This window comes from Rhinopithecus roxellana, chromosome 6, assembly GCF_007565055.1.
Source record: "Rhinopithecus roxellana isolate Shanxi Qingling chromosome 6, ASM756505v1, whole genome shotgun sequence".
Taxonomy (NCBI): domain Eukaryota; kingdom Metazoa; phylum Chordata; class Mammalia; order Primates; family Cercopithecidae; genus Rhinopithecus; species Rhinopithecus roxellana.
The window spans coordinates 26925848-26950018 of NC_044554.1; the positions used below are offsets into that span (position 1 = coordinate 26925848).

The window sequence follows — 24171 nt, forward strand, 5'->3', positions numbered from 1 at the left end:
ACCTTATTCACAACTTTCCTTCGTAAGAACCTCTGCAGCAGTCCTTGCATGGGCTCGCCATCCCACCGCAGCTGCACCCAGCGGAAATGCTGCTGCACCAGCAAGTCGGAGCCCTGGAGACAGGCCTTGGCGATGGTTCCCATCAGAAAGCAGTTCTCATGAAAGTAATAACATTCGGACATTCCATTTCCTGAAACAAACCAAAAGCAATGGCCCAGCCTCAGTGAGTTATGTTATGGGACCAGTTCAAATTAAAATAACTTAAAGAACATGAAGTCTAACTGGTACTCTGGGAAACAGAAAGATTAGAGTAGTATGGAAGCTTGCTTCTCAGCATGGTCCCTCTATTAGCGTTACCTTTTTGGAAAGTGCAGGGGCTTTCAGTGCTGCGATTTTCAAGAGGTGCCAAAAAGTCCCTCAATAACTCAGACAATGAAGATTTTTCCAAATTCTCTAAAATGATGATGATTTTCTTCTTACTGGGAGATTGTTTCACTGGAATCAGACAAGCTATAATAAAAAAGGAAATTCAGTGATTCAAGCTTTTGACAAAAATTTATACAAATTGGCAAAACTAAAAAGTCTGAAGTTATAAAGCATTAGCAAAGATGTGGTATAATGGAAATGTTCTTAAATTGCTTGGGGAGTGAACAACTCTGGAAAACTGTTTGGTATTATTTGATATGTTTGAACACACAGTGATCCAACATTCCTTGTTCTATAACAAGTCTCAAATGGAATCAACCCCCATCCATCAACAATAGAATAATGAATAAATAAGAGTATGTTCGTACAACAAATAGAAAGTGAACAAATGACAACTTGCACAACATGGAAGACTCAACAAACAATATATTAAGAAGCAAATCACAAAAGATTATATACAATGTGTTTTCATCATGTAAAGGTCAAAACCGGCAACACTAAATCTATAATTTAGGGATTCATATGCAGGGAGTAAAACTATAAAGAAAAGCTAAGAAATGATTATCATGAAAGAGTAGTGGTTACTCCCAAAGGGAAGGGTTTGCGATAAGAGGGATGGACCACACAGTCACATTCTGAGAGCTGAGAATATTTTACTTCTTGGCCTAGTCAGTGGTTACATGGTTATTTTATTTTAAATTATTAATTAATCTGTAAACATAAATAGTATGTATTTTAGTGTATCTATTTCATAATACAAAAGGTTAAAAGCCCTTTAAATTATGCATATGTAAACTGTTCATAAAATTATGTAGACAGGTAGTGGCTCATGCTGGTAATCCCAGCACTTTGGGAGGCCAAGGTGGGCAAGATCACTTGAGCCCAGGAGTTCGAGGCCGGCCTGGGCAACATGGTGAAACCTTGCCTCTACAAAAAAATACAAAAAATTACACAGATATGGTGGTGGGTGCCTGTATTCCCAGCTACTTGGGAGGCTGAGGTGAGAGGATCACTTGAGCCCAGGAAGTTGAGGCTATAGTGAGTTGTGATTGTGCCACTGAACTGCCGCCTAGGCAACAGAGCAAGACTCTGTGTCAAAAAAAAAAAAAAAAAAAAAAAAAAAAAAAAGTAGGACTTCAGAGAGATAAGTAAATCCCTCACTCCATTTTCCAGATCTCAGAGGTTGAAGTAATTTGACTGTGGTCTCAGAAACAACGGTAAGGGAGGAGTAAAATCCAGGACTTCCGACTCATATTTTCCCATTCCTTTCACTCAGAATGGGAATGGCTGACTTCGTGTCAACCCAAAATGAAAGTTGGAAAAGTAAATAAAAAATTAATATTATACATAGGAAATGAATAAGGGCACAAAACATATTTAAAACAGTACCTGGCACCTACTAAGCAAAAACTATTAATATTTTAGTTAAAATGTATTATATATGGCACTTCCCATATACTAATCAATTACAAAATAAAATCACTTTAGTTTCTTGAAGATTCTAAGATGCCACAGTTTTAGTCAAATCAACCTTGAAAAGAGACCAGTTTAAGATACTTGAGAGTAACATTACCAAATAGTCTACTTTTTACAAATATTCATGATAGTATATTCTCAATTCCTTCTTGTTACTATAGACACAATGCATTTTCACTTTCAAAAGAGCTCCTTGAACATTGTAAATGAGTCTCTTCTCAGACAGAAATGGCTTTTCTGGATGCTATGAAAATTCAAAAACTAGAAGGCTAGAAACAATCATAGCTACCTCTCAATCCAGCTGTACTTGTGGAGGGCCGTTAACACTAGCATCTAGTGTGTGTCAGATCACTTTCAACACAGCTGTTCGGTAAAGAATGCTAAAATTCTATGTTTCTTTGGGTTCAAATATTATTTCAGAAATAGATGTATTGTGGAAATATGAGAAATCCATAGTTGGTTAAAACGACAACGGAAAACTAACAAACATTTTTAATTCAGTGATTTAAAAAAACACACAGGATTGATGGTTTATGTATCTGGTTTTCTGTAACTGAGGACTGAAGGTCTCCAGTTTTTCCCTGATTTAAGTGCGTTGCCAGTTTAAGTGGCTCTGAAGCTGCTACAGCCAGCCAGAATGTATCTGAAGGAAGGAATATTTCCTTGCATTTCAACAAATGTTTATTCAATGCCTCTTTGCTACAGGTACTGCATGCTGAGTGCTATGGCATGCCAGAAGTGACTCATTCTAACTGGGGGTATGTAGCATTTTACTTATTTTTTTGAGACGGAGTCTTGCTCTGTCACCCAGGCTGGAGTTCAGTGGTGTAATCTCGGCTCACTGCAACCTCCACCTCCCGGATTCAAGTGATTCTCCGGCCTCAGCCTCCCAAGCAGCTGAGATTACAGGTACACGCCATCATGCCTGGCTAATTTTTTTTTTTTTTTGTATTTTTAATAGAGATGGGGAGTCACCATGTTGGTCAGGCTGGTCTCAAAGTCCTGACCTCGTGATCCACCCGCCTCACCCTCCCAAAGTGCTGGGGTTATAGGTGTGGGCCACCGCATCTGGCCAGCATTTTAAACTAAGTTTAAGAAATGGCACTGGCCAAAGAATGGAGGCTGGGCAGGACTCAATTCTAGAAGGGAATAGGGCATCAGCTCAAGGTCAGAATAGTTACAAAGAGACATCATGGTGAGCTCAAAGCTGATCCATATGGCAAGTTGGGCCAGGGCTGGGAACTTGGGATGGAGCCACAGGAGTGGCAGGGGGCCCAGCAGTCACAGCTGCAGAAGGCAGGCTGCATCTTTGTCCTGAGCTGCAGAAATCACTGGACCCATCCCCAGTGATTCTCAGGGATTCTGATTTAATTAAGCTGTGTTGGGCCTGGGACATTGGCATTTCGTAAAAGCTCCCTAGTGACTAGAACGTGCAACCAGGGGCGAGCTTTGCTGACAGGAAGCCTCAGGACCAAGCCAAACATGAAAAGTAGAAGACCCAGAATGTCTTCTTGGGAGGGAGCTACCGGTTCTGGGAATCAGTGGAAATCTTTAAATAGGGGGATAAACAGGATTTGACTCCTGCTCTGAGATCCTCGCTGGTACAGAGAATTGGCCGATGAGGAAAGAAATAGGAGAACACACCACCTAGACTCTTACTGCTATGGTTAAGGAAAGAGATGATGGGAGCCTCACCCAGGACCAAGGCACAGAATGAAAAGGCATTTTGAAACCGAATCAGTACATCTCAGTGGTTGACTTATTGAGAGCGGGCAGAGAGGAAATACTGGAGACAACTCTGAGGTTTCCACCAGAGAAGAGGCTGAGCGGTTAATGGAGGCAGAGAGCAGATGACCACGCACGTACTTGGGGAGGAGGTGGTGGTGATGGGTTATGCTTCAGGCTTGATGTGTTTGATGCATTCTCTGATGCCCAGCAGGCGGTGGGGCATGAGGGTGAGGGCATCGAGGAAGGATCCACGCTGGAGATAAAATAAATGACTTTTCAGGCATGTTGGGGTCTCCTGGAAGGAGGCAATATGCTCATTCTCCTGGGTCCACAAGCAAAGACTGTATTGCTAATGACCTAATACATCTCACATTCAATGGACAGTTTGTGCCCTAGACAAAAAGGGGGAAGGGTTGCTATACATAACCACTGGGTTATCTTTCCACTTCATCTTTGTCTTGGTCTCCCACGAAGTAGCAATCAAGAGTCAAACAGCACAAGTTTCTTTGGGGAAAAGCTTTGTCTTCATTCGCTTGCCTCATCGCCTCAGTTTTTCATTAGTACCTACTTTTCCATCTGACCACTTAAGTTCAACATCCTTAGTCAAGGTGGGGCAAAGGTGAATTTTATTTTAGTTGAGAAATAGTATGTGTCTAGTTCAGGTTATTCTGCATAGTTTCAGGTCTAAAATATTAACCAGCCACAGAAGCAGGAACTCATTACAGTTTCAAGGATTACCCAGTGTCTGATCAGGGCTTATGGAGAGGTGCGAGAAGGCCACACACCCCATGTTACAGCTGCACGGTTCTTTCTACCTATGGCCAAAAAGTCAGCCATTTGAATTCCCTTTGCTTTGTGCTACTTCAAAACACTATTTCTGAAACCAGTCTGCCCTTTTTGACCGTTTTCTTCCAACTTTATAGTCTCTCTCGGCCCTGCTCCTCCTCTCCTGCAGGTTGGTAATTTTAACTGGACACTGTCTTTGTGAGGCTCAGGGCTACATCCCAGTTTTGTACATCCTTATATTAAAAGTCCCAGAGAGTGAATTCTGCAGCCAAACTTACCAGTTTAAAAATAATTAGCATATCGTATTTCTAAACCCAAACAGCTTTGTGTCTTAGGTGACTGACTCCAAGTCTATAATCTCCCCTTTGAGGATAGAAAACAGCCCCTCTTTTCCACATGCCCTTAAATCCCGGCTCTGGAGGAACGATGTTCTGAGAATCCCAGTGGGAAGCACAGGACAAGTCTTTAAAGAGTCTCCAGGGATGCAGGGTCCAAGGAGGTAAACTCATTTCTGGAGACTCCAATTGTCATAGTCTCCTATTGTTATTACAGCAATCCTATCCTCATGACTTTTACAAAGGAAAGTTCCCTTGAAAAATTCAAAGTATTACTTTAAAATACCCTTCTAGTCTTTAATTTTTTTTCTGTTTTACTGTTTACAGTCACTGTAATTTTAAAAAGTATCATCTTGCTAACCCAAGTCCATACTTTATACTGGGGAGAAATTTGACCTAATTCGAATATGCATTCACAGCCTCCTTACCAAATAACAGAGTCATATGACGTGACCCTCTCTCAAGAAAGGGAATATGAGAAGGAAATGTTATTTTAAAATAAACACAAAGTAATTTATGCTAGAAAAAGTGCTGTGTCGTTTTCTTTGAAATGGTCTTTTGTTCTCTATTATTTTCTTCATTGGCACCGTTTTAATCTCTATTTAAGTTTTAGAGTCTTAAAGCCAATTATTTAAAATACTTTTGCTACTCTTCATTTCTTCCTTTTTGTTCACACCCTTCTTTAACTCTTTTCTGTGACTATTCCCTGGCTTTTTTCTACAGCATCGTAGAGAGGAACACACAAAGCAATGTGTGCTGTGCTCAGTGGAAGATAGAACTTCAGCATTCTCACCCCGTTCAATCCATGTAGTTTAAGGCTCTCTCTTTAGAGAAAATAAGGTTAACCATCAGGAGTACATGTAGAATACCTCAGGAATCAGTGTACTCTTCAGTTGTGGTACTTATCATTTGACCACTTTAATTCCTTGGTGAAAAAAGAGAGTAGCTGGTAGATAATCCCTATATGCTCATTATTCTAAACGCTTGAGTGGAACAGCCTAAAACACTCCTTTCCTCCATCCAGATCTCTGACTTCTCTACTCTGTGGCCTCATCCATCGCCCCTTGACTGAAGGATCATTCCCTGCTGCATGCTTTCCGCACAGTGAAAGAACTGACGACACTCCTGTCGATGGATCCTTCCCCCTGGCTCGCAGGAGTTCCCCTGCACTGCTCTGAAGTCTCTGGTGTCCTTGTTGTTTCCAATTCTCCTCTATGTCTTCATCAGCCTCCAGCCCACAGCATGGGTCCTATTGAGAGGACGGCAGTGGAGGGAGAGTGGGTTTTAGGAGATGAGGGTGAACCGTGGCAGGGCAAGGATGAGAGGCCAGTCAACAATGTTCCTGATGTAGATTCTGAGAGCTTTAGCTTTCATTCTGGAGCTTTGGGAGTATAACAGCAGGGAACTGTCTGAATGGTTTTGTATCCTCCAGTGAGCCCCCAGATGCCTTATGGAGGGCCCATGGAGGGAGTGAGACCAGAGCAAATACAAAAGGTTAATGATGAGGCCTCCACAATGCCTTGAACAAGAAATAATAGGTGATGGGGGAAATGGAGAGCAGGAGGAGGAGATAGAGGAAGCAGATACCACAGAGTTTCGGGACTGCCTAGATACGGGGAGCGAGGCAGACAGGAAGTGATACTGCTCACCTTGCTAACTTGGGCAACTGCACTCAAGGTCTTAGCAGATGAACCTTGTATTTGTATCATAGTTTTATTATTAAAAAGTGAAGAAAGATATTGATACTTATAAGTTACTAAGCTACATACAGAATAAAAATCCTTCTGTATGAATTTTCTTTTCTGCTTTACTGCTTACGATCATTTGCAATTTTAAAAAGTATCTGTCTTACTAACCCAATTCCATACCTTGTACTGAGGAATATTTGACCCAATTATAATATGCAGTCACAGCCTCCTTACCAAATCAGTCATGTGATACGAAGGGTATAGAAGGATTTTTATTCTGTATTTGGAGAAAACATACCATTTCCTACTCTTCCTTCTTAAATCTAGAGTGTAGTTATTTTTGTCCTTAGTCTATTGTTCAAACACTTCATTTTTTAAAATCCAAATTATTCTTTGTGCCCAGTCATCAATGACTCCCTTATCAATGCCTGTCTCTCTAATCTTACTTCTTTCTACCTTGACTCTAAGCAAGTTCTTCTACTTGTTGCCACCTGAATTGAACTAAGAATTCTTTTTCTTTGCCTATGCTATTGCATCAGAAAATTCACCAATTCTTTCAACAAATAATTATTGACAATTTATATACAAGCTAAGAGAAGAATAAGTTAAAGTGCAAGCCTTCAAGGAGATCATCATATAACATGTGTGGGACAAGGCAAAACCCCAAATAATACCCTCATTGCCTTGACATACAGTTAGGTGGGGCCCAGAAGTATAAATAAAGTCCACTGCTGTTTACCAGAAGGAGTGAATCACAGCAGCTTCATTTGAGGTGTCCTTAAAGTATTTCAACAGAGGCTTTTTCTATAGTTTCCAGAAGGGCAGAGACTGTGTCTATTTTAATCACTAGTGTATAACAGACTACTCTGCATCACACCAGTCACGTGGTAGCCATGGTGTCTGTGGGATGAGAGGCGTTTACATGTTTACTCCTTAATTCTAGTGGGAGCTGCAGTATGAGCAAAGACATGCAGAGTGGAAAAGCAAAGGACGTATAGGGAAGAAACATCCTATTCTGCTGGAGCATGGGTATCTATGTTAAAAGGGTCAGATCAGCAAACTGGGTGGATGAATGCCCCACAAGAGAAGGCCTTGAACAGCATCGACCTGGTGCACTGGGCAATGGAGAGGGGCAGAAATGGGGAGGGGCAGAAATCACAGGGATTTTAATCAGAGGTCTGCTGGCCTGTGAAGAATGTTCAGGGAGGAGAAACAAGAGACAGAAAACTGTTTACGTAAAAGCTAGGAGTTCCAGGAAAGCGGGGCATAAAGTAATATGGTGCTGATGGAAATGGATTTTAAAAAGCAGATTGAGCAGGATGTGACCATGGACTGTGGGACGAGGGTGAGGGGCCCACAAATGAGAGCAACTGGGGTTCCATGCAGTTCTCATTTGCTTTTAAAAATTAGAATAGTAGCAATATTGAAAGAACAAAACCCCAAAGTTTTTACATAAAAACCTGGATTTCTGGCTTCTTCCTAAAAGTCACAAGACCTGACAACCTTGGACCTACAATTCTGTCAACAACAAATAGCTGGTTGTCCCTCCTAGAGATGCGCGCATGCCTCCCTCTCCCTGCAGCCCCGCCCAGCCTGCTTCACCTCTTCCTGTGGCTTGTTGTTACTTGGGGGCATTGAGGTTTTCAAGCCTGCCAGTGAAATCTGAGTTTCCAGCGTGGGAGCCAAGAGACATGGGCCACTCTCCAAACTGGGAAATTAGGAAGAGGAGCTCTTTTTAAGAAGATGCCCACCATAGATCTAGAAATGCTGAGTTGGTCACCTTTGCATCCTTCATGATCTTGTTCATTGCACTCCAGTTTTCTTAGCTCTCTAAGCTTAGAGCAGAATTCAGTCTGTGGTTGCTATCTACTCTCATAGCGTGAGCACAAAATACTTTAGCTTCTTACTTTGAGAAGAAGCGAGACTGAAAGTTGAAAAACTATGGGAGACTTTTGTTAGATAACAGGGAAAAAACATATTTTGGCACTGGGGCGTTAAGGCCAGTAGTGATTAAGGTCAGGCTTAGAAGCTGGAATGCTGGGATTTGAGTTCCATTTTATGTTCTTCCATGGGATCTTTGGGCAGGACACGTAAACTTTTTTCTCAGGTGTTTTCATGTTTATAAATCAGGGATGGGATTGTATCTGCCTCAGAAAGTTGTGGGTTAATAAATGCAGTGTTTAGAATAGGGCCTACATGGTGAAACTCCATCTCTACTAAAAACACAAAAATTTTTTTGTGTGGTGGTGAGCGCCTGTAGCCCCAGCTACTTGGGAGGCTGAGGCAGGAGAATCGCTTGAACCAGGGAGGCAGAGATTGCAGTGAGATGGTGCCACTGCACTCCAGCCCTGGTGACAGAGTGAGACTCTGTCTCAAAAAAAAAAAAAAAAAAAAAAAAAAAAGGAATAGGGCCTACCAGAGTAAGAGCTTTAAAAATGTTAGCTATGATTAGTAACATTATCAGAAAAAACAGCTTTCTGTAGCTAACTGTCACTAATTTCTAGCCCAAGACTGGCCTGTGTAGTACAGTGATACTCAGATTCTACTGGGATTTTCCTGCCTCTAAAATGTGCTTCTAGGTTTGTGGTATACTCAGTGAAATCCTCAGTGCTTCCCTAAACCTGCCTCTTAATTTCATTTCTTTTTTAAAAAATTTAAAAAAATTGTGGCCACATAGTAGGTGTATATATTTGTGTGTATACAAGGTGTTTTGATACAGGCATGCGATGTGAAATAGTCACATCATGAAGAATGGGGCATATTTATCCCCTCAAGCATTTATCCTTTGTGTTACAAACAATCCAATTACATTCTTATAGTTATTTTACAATGTACAATTAAGTTATTACTGACTATAGGTACAATTGTTACTGACGATAGTCACTATCAAACAATAGGTCTCATTCATTTTTTCTATTTTTTTCAGTACCCATTCACCACTCTGACCTACCCCCCCGCAACACCCCACACTACCCTTCCCTGCCTCTGGTAACCATCCTTCTACTCTCTAATCTCCATGAATTCAATTGTTTTGATTTTCAGATCCCTCAAACAATTAAGAACCTGTGATGTTTGTCTTTCTGTGCCTGGCTTATTTCATGCAACATAATGATCTCCAGTTCCATCCGTGTTGTTGCAAATGACAGGATCTCATTCTTTTTTATGGCCAAATAGTGCTCCATTGTGTAAATGTACCATATTTTCTTTATCTATTCATCTGTTGACTTAGAAAGTGCTGGCTAGGCATGGTGGGTCACGCCTGTAATCCCGTCACTTTGGGAGACCCAAAGCAGGCAGATTGTTTGGGCTCAGGAGTTCAAGACCAGCCTGAGCAACATGGCACATTCTTTCTCTACAAAAAATACACACACACACAAATCAGCTGGAAGTGCTGGCGCGTGCCTGTAGTCCTACCTACTCAGGAGGCTGAGGTGGAAGGTTAGCTTGTGCCTCAGAAATCGAGGCTGCAGTGAGCTGAGATCACGCCACTGCACTCTCTACCGTGGGCGACATAGTGACCCTGTCCTAAAAAAAAAAAAAAAAAAAAAAAGCACAGGTAATTTCTATCTTCCTAAGCCTGGTCTACATTTGCCCTGGCCACAAGACACAGAAACACCCCTCCCCAATAAAGAGATTTTGAATTTGCATTTCAGCCTATCCTCCAATCTTACAACTGCTTCCTTCGCCCCTTCCCCAGGGGTCTCTGTGGCTTTGAGCCCTAGGAGACTAAAGCCTGGTCCATTTCAGTTTTGTGTCAGAGTCACTAGTTATGCTATTCTACAGTATACAATACAGGGTAATGCTAGTTCCACCTGTGATGAAGCTTGGGGTATTAGACCCTGGAGCCTAAGATTGAAAACTCATTAATAACATTACATTAATAAACATGTTTGATCCTGGGGCTGCTACTACATAGCTGTGGCAAATTATTGGACCTTTCTGTGATCGTTTCCCCACCTTTGAAAGTAGAAATGATGATACCTACTTGCATAGGGCTTTTGTGGAGACTGAATGAGTTAATTAGTGCATGTGATGTATTTCACTAAGTGCTGGTCAATGGCATAGCAAGAGTGAGGTAGAGAAAGTGGTTGGTCCCAGGTGCAGCACTAAGGGATGTATTGGTTGTAGAGAATTTATGACTAATCAAATTTACTAAAAAATTGATCTGCTGTGTATCACCACTATGCTCCAGCAATTCTAAACAGCATCAAAGATGTGATACCTAGTCCAGCTAGGGTGAACTGCTCCTACCACCTCCTCCCTTGGTATACCACTAGTGCCAGTAAGACAGTATGTTAGCAACAATTAATGATTAATAACAAAAGATAACAAAAAGAAGAAAAAAATGCAGGATGCTGAACAAATGCAATAATATGCACATGAAGATAATTTGTGCAAGTGTTTATACCACAGCTGCTGAATTAAAGTTATCTTAAATGTATCCCCAAGCAACACAGTGTATTTCCTTGTAATGGCATCATTGAAGAGCATGCCTTTAGGTTATCACAGTCAATTTGCTGAAATGTTCTTACCGCTACTGATGAACAGGTCTAGCAGCTGTTCCTTGGAAAAACCAGCATCTATTTCAGCTCTCACTATTTCACAGGAGAATCCCGCAGCCATTTGTCTGTGCTGTGATAAGAAAATTGGGTGATTAGTTCTACACACTTGCCAATTTTCAAAGAAAAGGAGATGGTATACAAGTAATCAATACCTTCAGGCAGAGTGCAAGCTGATGTACTATGTAGTCTTGCAAGCTTCCTTCTGGGCCATGGAAAATGACATTATGATATTGCTCAACCTATTAACAAACCAAGAAGAGACCTAGGGTGAAGATGCTAAGTTGGGAAGAGAAAAAAAGTGGTACACAAGTGTGGAATTCTTTTTTGATTGTCCTCATACTTTCAAAAGATTAAAAACAATATTTTAGAGGTTAGTTTTTTTCACTGGACACGTGTACTCTCATTTGAATGTGAAACATGGGCAAAAGGTACTTAGCAAGAGCTGACACTTTATAAAAAAACACATTTTTCCCCTCTATTTTCTACAGCGAAGGTCAGCAGGGTAGCTGAGAAACACAGTTCCAAGTTCATTTTGTCCCTTCCAGAAATTCTGTAACTTTTCTTATATTATCCTTTGCAGATGTTCTTTATGTGGAATTTTGTCAATGCTTATTTAGCTGTTTAGTGGTTACAACAGTAATGCATTTCATTATGGAAATTTTGGTAAATATAAAGAAGAATAAAAAATTACTGAGTGTCAGCGCCCACAGTCACTGTAAATATTTTTGTTTCCTTCCAGTTTTTTCTTCGCATAGTGGCTGTGTGTGTGTGTGTATGTTTAAAAGATGGGTATGTGAGTGTAATCTTTTTATAGCTGTTATATATCAGAGAATGTCTTTGTGTTGACTTCTTAGGTAAAAGATGTTTTGATGAGTATAAAACTCAGATCAACTTTATATATTATTCCATTCTGGAATTGAGTGTTTTAAAGAAATCTAGGTGGAGATGGATCACATTTGCTTTGTCAAAAAGAAATTCTCCTGCCTGGATGCTTATGGATTTTTTTTTAACCTTCATCCTCGTGTATAAGGATACCTCGCCCGAGAACATGGAGATTCAGCAAGCACTTGGATGGAAAGACAGTTATCATCTACACAGGGCAAAGGCAGCGATATCTTGAGAAAAATGTGGAGAGGAAAGTCAGCCTCCTAATTCTGTCATTTGAGGGCAGACACCCCTGCCCCTGCCCAGCACACAGGCTTGGGAGAAGCTTTCTTAATGGAAAGCAGGTCTTGCAGGAAAGGACTTGGACAGGTGAGGCTCTAACCTAACTGATACAACTGATATTGCTCACATGTGACTGATTGAGCCACCCAGACTTAATGGGAGTTTTGAGTTTGTTCTATAATCTAGAACAGGACAATGTCAGAACGTGTGTGTATATCTCTGTGTTGTCTCTCTCTTGTACTCTGATGAGGTTGTCCCTTTGAGATCACAGGAAAAGGCCCATCCTTTATGGTAGCTGGGATGGACTTCTGTGAAGATAGTAAATATGCCCCAGTTCATCATTACAGGGAGGCAGATTGTGGGATATAAAAGGAAGGCTTGAAGAAAAGCTCTTAGTGTAAGAGATGAGGTAACTTTTTCCTTACCCAGGGCCTTTAAGACTTGAGTTTTGGGCCGGGTGTGGTGGCTCACGCCTTTTATCCCAGCACTTTGGGAGGCCAAGGAGGGCAGATCACTTGAGGTCAGGAGTTCGAGACTAGCCTGGCAAATATGGTGAAACCCCATCTCCACTAAAAATACAAAAATTAGCCAGTTGTGGTGGTAGGCGCCTGTAATACCAGCTACTTGGGAGGCTGAGGCAAGAGAATCGCTTGAACCTGCGTGGTGGAGGTTGCAGTGAGCCAAGATCGTGCCACTATACCCCAGCCTGGGCAACAGAGCGAGACTCTGTCTCAAGGAAAAAAAAAAAAAAAAAAGACATGAGGTTTAGACTCTAAGGAGACTAAGGAAAGTTGGTGAGCACTTCTGGGAAGTGGAGGAAAGCCAGGCATGACCACCAGGAGTCAGACCATGAGCTAAGGGGGCAGTGATCCTGTAAGGGTCTCCTTGATGTTGGGCTTGGGACTGGGTTTTAGGCTCTGAAAGACATCATGTCTGGTAGCCTCCAGTAATATTCTCTGAGTTGGAATACTATTCAATTATTAGTATGCCTTCAATAAAAGGCTTAGGGTAGAGGTGCAGGCAGGGACCAAACCTGGAGCAGGAACTTCCCCAGAGACACAGGAAAGAATACCCTAGAAAGTGCTGCTGAGGTTCTGTCTCTAGGCAGTAAGGCAATGGGGCCACAAGTCTGCAGGGTACATTATTATTAAATAATACATAATTACTAAAGAATAATACGTTTTCATTTATACTTATGAGATGGGGAAGCCTGGGCGATATACAGATTGTACTTGTCATTAAAAAATGTTGCCCAGATATGTCTAGTTATAGCCTCTTTCTCCCAATCTTAAATGGAACATGGTACGTCCTTTTGATATGCATAGTCAGAACTTTTTTGGATTTGGAAAATTTCCCCCAATTTTTTGGTAATTTCTCCTCTTCTAGTTCTCTTTATAATGAACACCTATAATGCTTAAGTTCTCTGTTTTCTGCGAGTATGTCATCTTACCTCACCGTTATAGCTCTGTCCTCTTTGCATTGAGAGCTCCTCAAGTTAGTCTTGCACAACACACAAAAGAATATTCACGATCTCACTTCTGTTCTCTACAGTCAAGTGCAACTTTATGCCATTGCATTTTCAATTGTTCTTATAGTTCCTTACCTCATCCATCTCCTAAACTTTTCCTTGTAATCTAAGCCCAGACTCTACTATGACTTTCTTGCTCTGCTTTCATAGTCTACCACCTTGCATTCTGTAGACAAAGAACATAATTTTCCCAACTTTTTCTGTTTTTCCTAGTTGCTGTGGTCAAAATGTTTGTGTTGCTTCCCCTGGTCCCAATTCATATGTTGAAATTCTAACCCCCAAGGTGATCGTATTAGGAGTTGGGGTTGTGAGGAGGGATCAGTGCCCTTATAAATGAGGCTAAGGGGAACCCCTTGCCCCTTCCACCACTTGAGGACTGAGTGAGAAGGTGCCATCTATGAACTAGGAAACAGGCCCTCACCAGACACTGAATCTGCTGGCACCCTGATCTTGAACTTTCCATACCCTGGACTGTGAGAAATACATTTCTGTTGTTTATAAGCCACCTAGTCTATGATATTTTGTTTCAGCAGCCTGAATGGACTAAGACACTAGCAAATAATTTTAAGGGTGTTTTCTTCCCTGAGTTTGCAGACTGAAAACTGATCTGCAGTATTCTTCCATAGGTATACGGTTATTTTGTTATTATTTGTTTATGTGCTATGAAACCAGAGGAAGAATTTTGCAGGAAAGCAGGATGTGTGGACCACCACTGGCTTCACTCACTGTCCACAAATTGGGTGGCTGAATCTCCTTCTTGGGTCAGTGGGTGGATGAAAACTTGGTGTCTGCAATTGCTGGTTAAACTCCTGGGTCTAGCAATGGCTGCAGTGGAATGAACTCCTGCTGCATGAGGGTAAACCACAGTCCCAGGAAGCGCCACAGCCCAGCAGCTCCTGTCTCCATCCCTGCTGAGTGCTTATGGAGAATCTACCTCCTAGGATGTAGCACAGTTTCACTAATCCCCACCAACTTTTTGTCCAGGTATTTCTAGGATCCGCAGTCTTCAGACGGATGTGGAAAGGCCTCCTGGGAGTGGAGGAGAATATCATAGTGCTGCAAAAAGCAGAGACTATGCAGTAAAGGATAAATGCCCAATTTTCTAACTGGTATAAATCTTTTTTTTTTTTTTTTTTTAACCCACCAGGAAAATGGTAGGGGAATGATCATAATGATTTCCTGCCTAATTTCAGGTAGGCCTCACATAAGTGGGCCTAATACTCTATTACTCTTAACGAGAGTAGAAAATGCTTCCAGATTCTTGCCAAAGAGAGACCTCAGTTCTATTTTTTTGTGACTGTGAGGTTTTGCCAATTTTCAAAAGTACTTTAGTGGGAAATTGTGTATTACGTACACAATTTGCTAGCCAGGCGCAATTTTAAACCAGAGCTCTTGGGCTTTCTAAATTAATCCCAAATTGCTATGATTTATTGGGTAGAATTTTTTTTCACAAGTCATGGATTGTTTCACACCAGTGAATCAGGATACCGAGTTTTAAGATTTACTGAAAATAAACAGGCTAAAGATTTTCAAGATTTACCCCTGAGATTTTTCAACTAGCGTGGCTATTTAATCTTGTCTCACTTCTGAAAACAAGAGTGCTCTATTCATTATGGCCACCCTGTCAAACTGCCTATACTTTCTTAAGATTGATTTTGGAATCAAATAACATAAAGAGACCCAGTTTCATAAAGGAGCTGTCTTTAGTTTCAACACTTCATTTGTTCTCAGACTGTAGGTTTTTAGGAAACACATGCAGGAAACATTCAATTTAAAATTTCATTGAAAAGGCCATTCACTAGAAGTAAGCCCTTTGCATTTATATAGTCTAAAGTCCTTCATGGGATAAAGTAGAAATATAAATAAATAAGTGAATTAGGTAGGTAAAGAGAAAAACAAATGGATATACTTCCAGATCATTCATACATTTTAATGCATGCATTTCATTAGTAGGTTTCTCTTCATTTCAGGTATTACCAATTTTTTGTAAATGGTATTCTGTTATCTCATCAAATGATATAGTCGCGTTGGTTACCATTTAAATTCTGAACAACAACAAAAATCGCTCAATTACTGGGAACCTGTTACTCTATCAGAACTGGGGCGAACATGCAAAGCTTTGCTAAGACATTACATATTGTTTTGAAGTTATATTATCTTTCTCCAAATATCAAAATCTTGGGTATAATGAATATATATACTCCATGCTTCCAGCAGAGGGCTCTAAAGATAGATACACAGGCAGATTTTTTGGGGAAAGAGGGGTATAAATATTCTAATTGTATTGAAAGGAGATCTGTTCTTTGAACAAGATCAAACAAAACTTTTAAAATTACAGTCTTAATTGCGGTTACCAGAATTATCCCCTAAGTGCACATTTATAGTGTGGCATTTCTGCTTATTGGTAAAGGGACACTGGCCTCATTATCACAATTGGTACCAATCCCTTTTATTCTTGTGTCTTCACAGACTATTCAGGAAGCTCATCACATGTCAATTAGTGCTTTGTGAGCCAAACAGATTCTGGATTAAATGGAAACAAGTGACCTCAACAATAGACCATGCATCTCTATTTTTTTTCCCTCCACAATGCTTTCCTGCAGAATGGGGTTTACCAGAAGAGCTGTGATCTCCACTACTGTTGATGTGGCACCTGTAATGTGTTTGCAGAGCTGTGGCATTTTAAAGCAATAAATCCTAAGTTTTGTTTGGAGTTTCACTTGTCATACATAGTCCGAGGAAAAGAAGCTTCTGTCCAGAGACAGTTCCAGGCCAGCTTGTGCTGACTAAACAGAAAAGAAAAATAAAAGGGCACTATAGAGCCAGTAAAATTGGGATCGTTAAAATCACATGCTCTATAGCTACAAATTTCATTCCACCCACATCTGACACCTGATTTTAAATAGCTAATTTACTTGTGACTTTAGAGCCACTGATGACACAATTACGGTCTATTCATTAACATAAAATTTCCTCAAACAATATTGGTACATCCAGCATTTGGAATACAAAAAACTGGAATTCTTCATGGTAGAGAGCATTTTAATCATTTGCTGAAGTCCCTTTTAAAGAATAGGTATAAGAGTAATAGGAATCTAAGAGAAATTACAGTTCACATACACAGCAGACTTGGTTACTAACTTCAAATATAGACAGGTCCCCATTTATTGATACAGACATAATAATTTGGGTATTACAGCTATTTTAAAAACGTAAAACTATAAGATGGAACTTTTAGACATAACTGCTCCCTTGTCAGCCAGCTCTGGAATTCATGAAGTTTTTCTGCTTTAGACCTTTTCTGGGCTGACACTTACTGCCCAGGATCCTCTTCCACTATTGCCGTGGAAGCCAAATGTTCCACTGGTGGTAGAGCCACCTCTTCCTCATATCAGGCAACCGGCTGCTTCCCACTTTCACTAGGACCTCACCCAGGCTTGCTCCTCCCTTCCCTGAGAAAGATCAGGCTAGAGCTGGCCCTCTGCTACCAGGGTTGTGGGATGTCTTAGACACATAACCATCACTTACAACCTTATTTTTATGGGAAAGTAGCGAATTTATTTTGGGAATGGATGGAGAATAACTAGGCTCTCCTAGTGATGATTCTCAATGACTGGCACGGCACATTTTGGAGTGAATGAAAAACAGGTAGAAGAATCTGTCAAGGATCCCATCCAGGACATTCAGAGTCTTAATTTTAAAGGAGCACTCAGATCAAGATGATCGAACTCCAACATTTTTTCTAATGTAATAATTATTCATAGTCACTGAATTATTATTATACGAGGTTTCAAGTAACCTAACAAAAAATTGCAACTGGTTAAGAGAAATGTTTAAGTTAATGCAAAAAATTCAACAATTACAATAAATTACTAGTGATTCAAAACTCAATTGGGTGGAATATTTCCTCTATTAAATCAAGGGTGGAGATTTAAAATGTACTTGTATTATTTTTAACAATAAAAGTATTTAAAAATAACATCATTTTAAAAAACAGAAACAGAAACAGAATCCTGATTTAAAGTCTTCACTATATGTGGTTTCCTGCATAAGGGTTTTAACACATGCATTTTAGATATTTGCATAAATAGTAACTACTGGTACTGCAATGCTTAATCAATAGGCTAATAACCTAGGCTAATAAACTATGATTACATGCATGAGTAGGCAGAAAGGCTAGTTTCAACTCCATGGGTCTCACCATTTAATTGCTGGAGACGCTGGGTAAATTACTTTGAGTCTTTGTTTATTTACTTGTAAAATGTAACTTGTATGGGATATCTATCTCACAGAAAGATTAAATGAGATTATCCATATATTTAGAACAGAGGTTGGTGTATAATAAATGCTCAAAAAAAGTTAACTATTCAAAAGCAACTATCATCAGAGTGAACAGACAACCTACAGGATGGGATAACATTTTTGCAATCTATCCATCTGACAAAGGTCTCATATCCAGAGTCTACAAGGAATTTAAACAAATTTACAAGAAAACAAACGAACTCATTAAAAAGTGGGCAAAGGACATGAATAGACAATTCTCAAAAGGACATTCATGTGGCCAACAAACACATGAAAAAAAGCTCAACATCACTGATCGTTAGAGAAATGCAAATCAAAACCACAATGAGACACCATCTCACGCCAGTCACAATGGTGGTTATTAAAAAGTCCAGAGGCAACAGATGCTGGCAAGGTTGTGGAAAAAAAGGAACACTTTTACACTGTAGGTGGAAGTGTAAATTAGTCCATCCACTGTGGGAGACAGTGTCGCGAATCCTCATTTATTTTTAGAGGCAGAAATATCATGTGACCCAGCAATCCCATTACTGGGTATACACCCAAAGGAATATAAATCATTCTATTATAAAGATACATGCATACATATGTTCGCTACAGGACTATGTATAATAGCAAAGGCATGGAATCAATCTAAATGCCCATCAATGATAGACTGGATAAGGAAAATGTGGTACATATACACCAAGGAATACTAAGCAACGATAGAAAGGAATGAGATCATGTTCTTTGCAGGGACATGAATGGAGCTGGAAGCCATAATCCTCTGCAAACTAATGCAGCAACAGAAAACCAAACACTCCATGTTCTCACTTATAAGTGGGAGATGAATGATGAGAACACATGAACACATGGTGGAGTGGGAGGCACAACACACACTGGGGCCTGTCACAGTGGGGGTTGGGTGGAGGGAGAGCATCAGGAAGAATCGCTAATTGATGCTGGGCTTAATATCCAGGTGATAGGATGATCTGTGCAGCAAATCACCATCGCACATGTTTATTTAATAAACCTGCACAAGTACCCCGGAACATAAAAGTTGAAGGTAAACAAAGTCAACTATTACTACATTTGTATATTTACTGTACAGATTTCCAACAATTCAACACACATCAATGTGCCTGTAGCTATTTGTGGAACTGGGAAGCTATGCCATTCTCTGGCTCAAATTTCCCCAGTGGCTTCCTATCCACTTGGAGTAAAATTAAATTTTTTTGCCATATTCCTGCATGATCTAGTTTCTGATCACTTCCCAGACTTCACTGTCAACCTAGATACATTTGTATCTGTGGTTCCCTGTACCTCAAACACCCTCCACAAGGTGACTCCCTTCACTTCATTTGTTTTTCAGTCCAAACGTCACTATAGTAAGATCTTTCCTGATAACGCCATCTAAAAATAGTGCTTTCTGCCTCCCCTTCCACCCACTCTTTATCTCCTTGTCTGCTTTATTTTACCTCACACTTGTGTTAGTGCTGGTCATCACATTACATATACATTTATTCATTTGATTTTTTTAAAATCTGCCTTCCTTACCACTAGAAGGCAAACTCTATAAGGCCAGGGAATGTGTCTTACACATAGCTCTATCCTCAGTTTCTAAAACATTACCTGCATTTAAGAGGCTCTCAATAAACAGCTGTGAAACAACTGAAATAACAGGACACAAATATATATAACACAGGGCCTATGCTCTTAAGGGGCTTATAATTGTTTATGGAAGAGAAAACATTCACAACCATTATGATATATTGTTGTCTCAGTCACTTTAAATTTTGCAGTGACCGCTGAAATAAGTGATACATTTTTATTTTATTCATTCAAGAGTTAATCGTTGGATTAAAAAAGCCTTTTATGTACACTCACTGAATTCAGAATAGAATTAACAACAGGGTTTGGTCTCTGATTTGCTGTTAACTGGTAGTAAAACTATGTCTTATGTATAAGGGGGCACACATATAAGTGTACTTGGAATATTTTACATATAATGTGACTAGCAGACATTTCATTTTCCAGATTTGTTAGTCAACACTAATTTGCAGTTATGTTTTATCATCTTAACGGATGAAGGAAAAGCCCTGGGTCAGAACCTTGCCTTGTATGGAGAAGCTGAGAATGGGGAAGGGGAGAGAAGGGAGTGGTTCTACCAGCTGATTCTACTGAGAGCCTGAGGCTAACATTCCTGAAAACCAGTTAATCACACCCTTCCACCTTCATGTAAGCCAAGTAATGATATAGATCTCCTTCCTATCACAGACATACTTTGATGCTTTCAGGAAGGGGGACAAAGAGTAAAGCAAAGAAGTCAAAGTATCAGATTTAGGAGAATCCACCTTTTCTACATGGTGAGGCTTTGAATGTTTCTCTGCTACTGGGGCTGCTGGTACAGCCACAGTTAATCCTAACTTTGAGCCTGGCTAGATGATCAATGGAATGGTTTTGAATACTTCTTTTCATAAGGAGTGAAAACAAAGGCATCAATTCACAGTCTGTGGAAACAACTTTTGTCAAGGGTCATAGTTTCAACTCATTTATTTAAAAAGGTCATCTAAATTAAGGCAGCAAGCAAAATTATTTTTTGATGTTTTATACCAGTAGTATTAGTTTTAGATAGATCTCATACACATCAGAGACTTGCACAATTCTGGCTTCATCACTTATTAGATGCATGACTTTGAGCATTTTACCTCTCTCTGTTCAGTTTCCCCATGTATCAAATGGATGAAATTATCTCATAGGGATGTTTTGAAGGATAAATAAAATAAATCATAATGGCACTTGGCATATTGCATGGCATGTGATAAGTATGTAATGAACGCAAAGCACTACATTTATCCATTTTACATTTATAATTTGCTACTTTCTTTTGATGCTCATATTCTTCTTCTTCCTTTTAGTAACAGACCACCTGGTTTTAGGTGGGTGCACGATTGCCCAGCAAAAGGTTCTACTTCCCAGCTAGGCAGCGACAGGTGTCTTAAGTTCTGTTGAATGGGATGTGGGCAGGAATGACACTTGCAATTCCCCTGAAAGGAAAGGCTTGCCCTCCAGGCTGTCTCCTTCCAGCTAGGAAGTGGGAGTGGTGACTACCTTTGATCAAGCAACACAAACAACATCCCAGGGAAGAGTGGAGCAGGGAGAAAGGGTGCTGAGATCCTGGGGAGGTCGCCCTGCCACTTCTCCCTCCCCAGGCCTCTCACCTGCTGGGACTTACATGTTTGAGAAAAATAAACTTCTATCCCATTTAAGCTGTAATTATTTGGTTTCTGTTAAAGTGGCCAAATTAACCTTCTCACTAATGCTAGCATCTTTACTCAATTTTAAGTCATAAAAATTTATAGTAAGACATCTTAATATTTGTGGTCATTCCCTTCCATAGTGATCATCATTTACTTGACATCAAGTCCTTGTTAAAGGAAGACAACCTGCTCCTGCCCAAATTATAACACTTCACAGGTCACAGGTGGCCTCTGGATCCAGGCAATAGATACCCGGATGACAGTGACAGACATCCAGACTATGTAATTGGCAGCCTGCCAGAGAGGGGGCTGGTGGGAAAGGTAATGGTGTCAGAGCACAGGGTGGGTTTGGAGGGCTTGCACTCCTTTAAACATAAAAATGGGCCACCCAGTTTTCCAGTGGCAAGGATGGGAAATACAGGCCTCGACTCAGCAGTGTCCACCTACCAGCCTGAGGTAGTTCTGCATCATCTGGAGAGGGATCATGGAGGCATAAGTCACACTACTGAGGCAGCCTTCTTGAGGACCTGTAGGAAAGGACAAAGAAGAAAAATGGGCATTCTTTTATTAAATATAAATGATCAAAATACAACAGAATCTATCATAAAAGAGAAGTGTGTTTTTTGACTTATGTAGGTAGAGCTGACATTTGGCCAGGAGGCACCAATGTGCCTTTCTGTTGTGAAAATATTGTCACACTTTGTTCTGGCTGATAAACTGCCACTGCTCCTGACCTCCCAAGAGCTCCCAGCTGCTCCTTCCCCCGCCCCCTGGGATGCCCACCTACCTCCCAGCAACCACAGCCAGGGCCTCCAGATCCCAGTCCCAACACTGTGCCCAGTATCTGCTGATTGCTGGGCTCAATGTTTTACAGTTCATAAGTAAAAGTTATCATAGATCATTGCAATCTCAGAAAGCTTTGGCCTTGGCCTGCATTAGGTCCATTGGCAATACTCGGTCACCCCTCCCCCCAAGTTCTGCCATTCTCTTAATACATTGTTTGGGCCTAAAGCAATTTTCTGGGGTGGCCTCACACTTTTCTTTAAACTTCAGTAAGTCCAGTTCAAGTAATAAAATAAATATTTATTAGTTAAGATTGAATTTTCAGACTCCATTCCCAAGTATGGGAAATACATGATGAAATCCATAGCTGTTTAGCATCAAGGGCTGAGAAATTGAGTGTTCCTATACCACGTAGCAGTAGCATGACCTTAGGCAAGAATATCAATCTCTCAGAGCCTCAATTTCCTTGGATATAAAATAAGGATAAGCAGAAATGTGTACCTCATTGGGTTATGAGAATTAAATGATTTGATACTTATGCTATAAACAACAGGGTCTAGCACATAGTAGGTGCCCACTAAACATTAGCCTGTACCATTATAAGCATTATTAAGCACAATACAGTCTCTGTCATTCTCTTGTCAGCATGCCAGTTTGGCCTCTGGTTTATTTCCAATGAGTGATGCAATCAGAATGACAGGAATCAATGATCCAGACAGACATCACCACGGGTGTCAAGAACATAGCTTTTGAATTTTCCTCCCCTTAATCAAACATTTCAAAAAACATCTAATTACCTAGTGGTGGAAGTCACATGTGCGTGGCTAGAAGACATAGGATGAAATGTGAAGATTTAAGAACTGGTGCTCTGAGGCAGCCATGAAGCAAACACTCTTTAAACGTTCCCTTAGTTAGGGACATCCTTACCTGACAAAAGCACAGTGATGTGCTCTGCCTTATTCTTCCTCATAAAGTCCCACGGGGACTGCGTGAAGCTCTGACCCACTGACCATGGCACATTTCCTAGTTCCAAAAAATGAAATAAAATGTCAAGGGCAGCTTATGAGTGATTTTTCTCACAAGCGTAAAACACATGCTCTCCTCTGTGAGAACCCTAACGAATCTAGAGCTTACATTGTCAAAGGCACGTATGGAACACATACAGGGCCACACAAGGGGTTAGCTCCCTAATGAAATTCTTGTTGAAGGTTGAAAGGAAGGCTTTCAACCTACAGACTTCTCCAAAGCAGCCCATAGGAGAGATTCAGGGAGAGATCTAGAAAGCAAATATATCCACTCAAGTATTTCTAGGGTTAAGCTCTTAAGAACAAAGCTGACCATAATCTAAAACTGTTTCAGGGTTCTTCCAATGCTTGTTTCTCAAAGCTTAAGCACTTTGGATGAGATATGAGATCATTTATGATCTGGTCCCTGATCCCCTTTCCAGCAAATTTTTAGATTCCAGAAAAAAAAAAAGTAGATAATTTCAGGTGCTCAGAATAAGGCAGGCTTTCTCCCATTGTGGGCCCTCTGCTCACTCTTGTTCTGAAAGGGTGCCACTCCACAAGTATCTTCCCTAGGGGGTGACTGGTAATACATATTTGTTTTCATCTCTAACTTCCACAGATCAATTCCCAAATATCTATTCTCAGCATGCCTCCGATATATATGTACACCCACCTGTAATTCTGCTTATCTGCTGACCTGAAGTTCCTTTCATGTAGCTTAGGTTATGCATCCAGCAAACTCACTTACATACACACAATAATAACACTAATAATTACCAATTATGAAGTGATTACAGCAAGGCACTAAATTAAGCCCTTTATCCACAAAACTCAATGATGTTTGGATGTGAAATGCTACTAGGGTGCTCGATACCTCTGAGACTAGCACGACCACTGCAATACTCAAGCCTTAGCATGCACTGCTCACAGAAGTCAACTTATCTGTTGGCAGTGAATATCCATCTGCCTTTGTCAGTTTCCACATTAGCTGAACAAAGGCTGATGGAGGGCCATTTCCTTCAATACACAGCTGTACTGACTTCGTTTATCAGACCCCGGGCCAGAACCATATTTTGAGTAATACTTCATGTGTGGACAAAATGTGTTCCTAAGAACTGAATCATCTCTTAATGCAATTTTAAGTACA

The 24171-nt window shown here is 40.5% G+C and overlaps 1 protein-coding gene across 2 annotated transcripts in view; it reads right to left on the minus strand.

Annotated features, from left to right (window-relative positions):
* The window catches only part of CTTNBP2 (cortactin binding protein 2), a 166567-nt gene that overhangs the window by 24395 nt on the left and 118001 nt on the right, over positions 1–24171 (minus strand). For both annotated transcript variants that reach the window (XM_010389331.2, XM_030933371.1), the window contains exons 11-16: positions 22945–23040; positions 21682–21761; positions 11154–11240; positions 10972–11071; positions 358–510; positions 3–190 (exon numbers count right to left, since the gene is read on the minus strand). In XM_010389331.2, coding sequence (XP_010387633.1) covers positions 3–190; positions 358–510; positions 10972–11071; positions 11154–11240; positions 21682–21761; positions 22945–23040 — 704 coding nt within the window. The remainder of the gene's footprint in view (positions 1–2; positions 191–357; positions 511–10971; positions 11072–11153; positions 11241–21681; positions 21762–22944; positions 23041–24171) is intronic.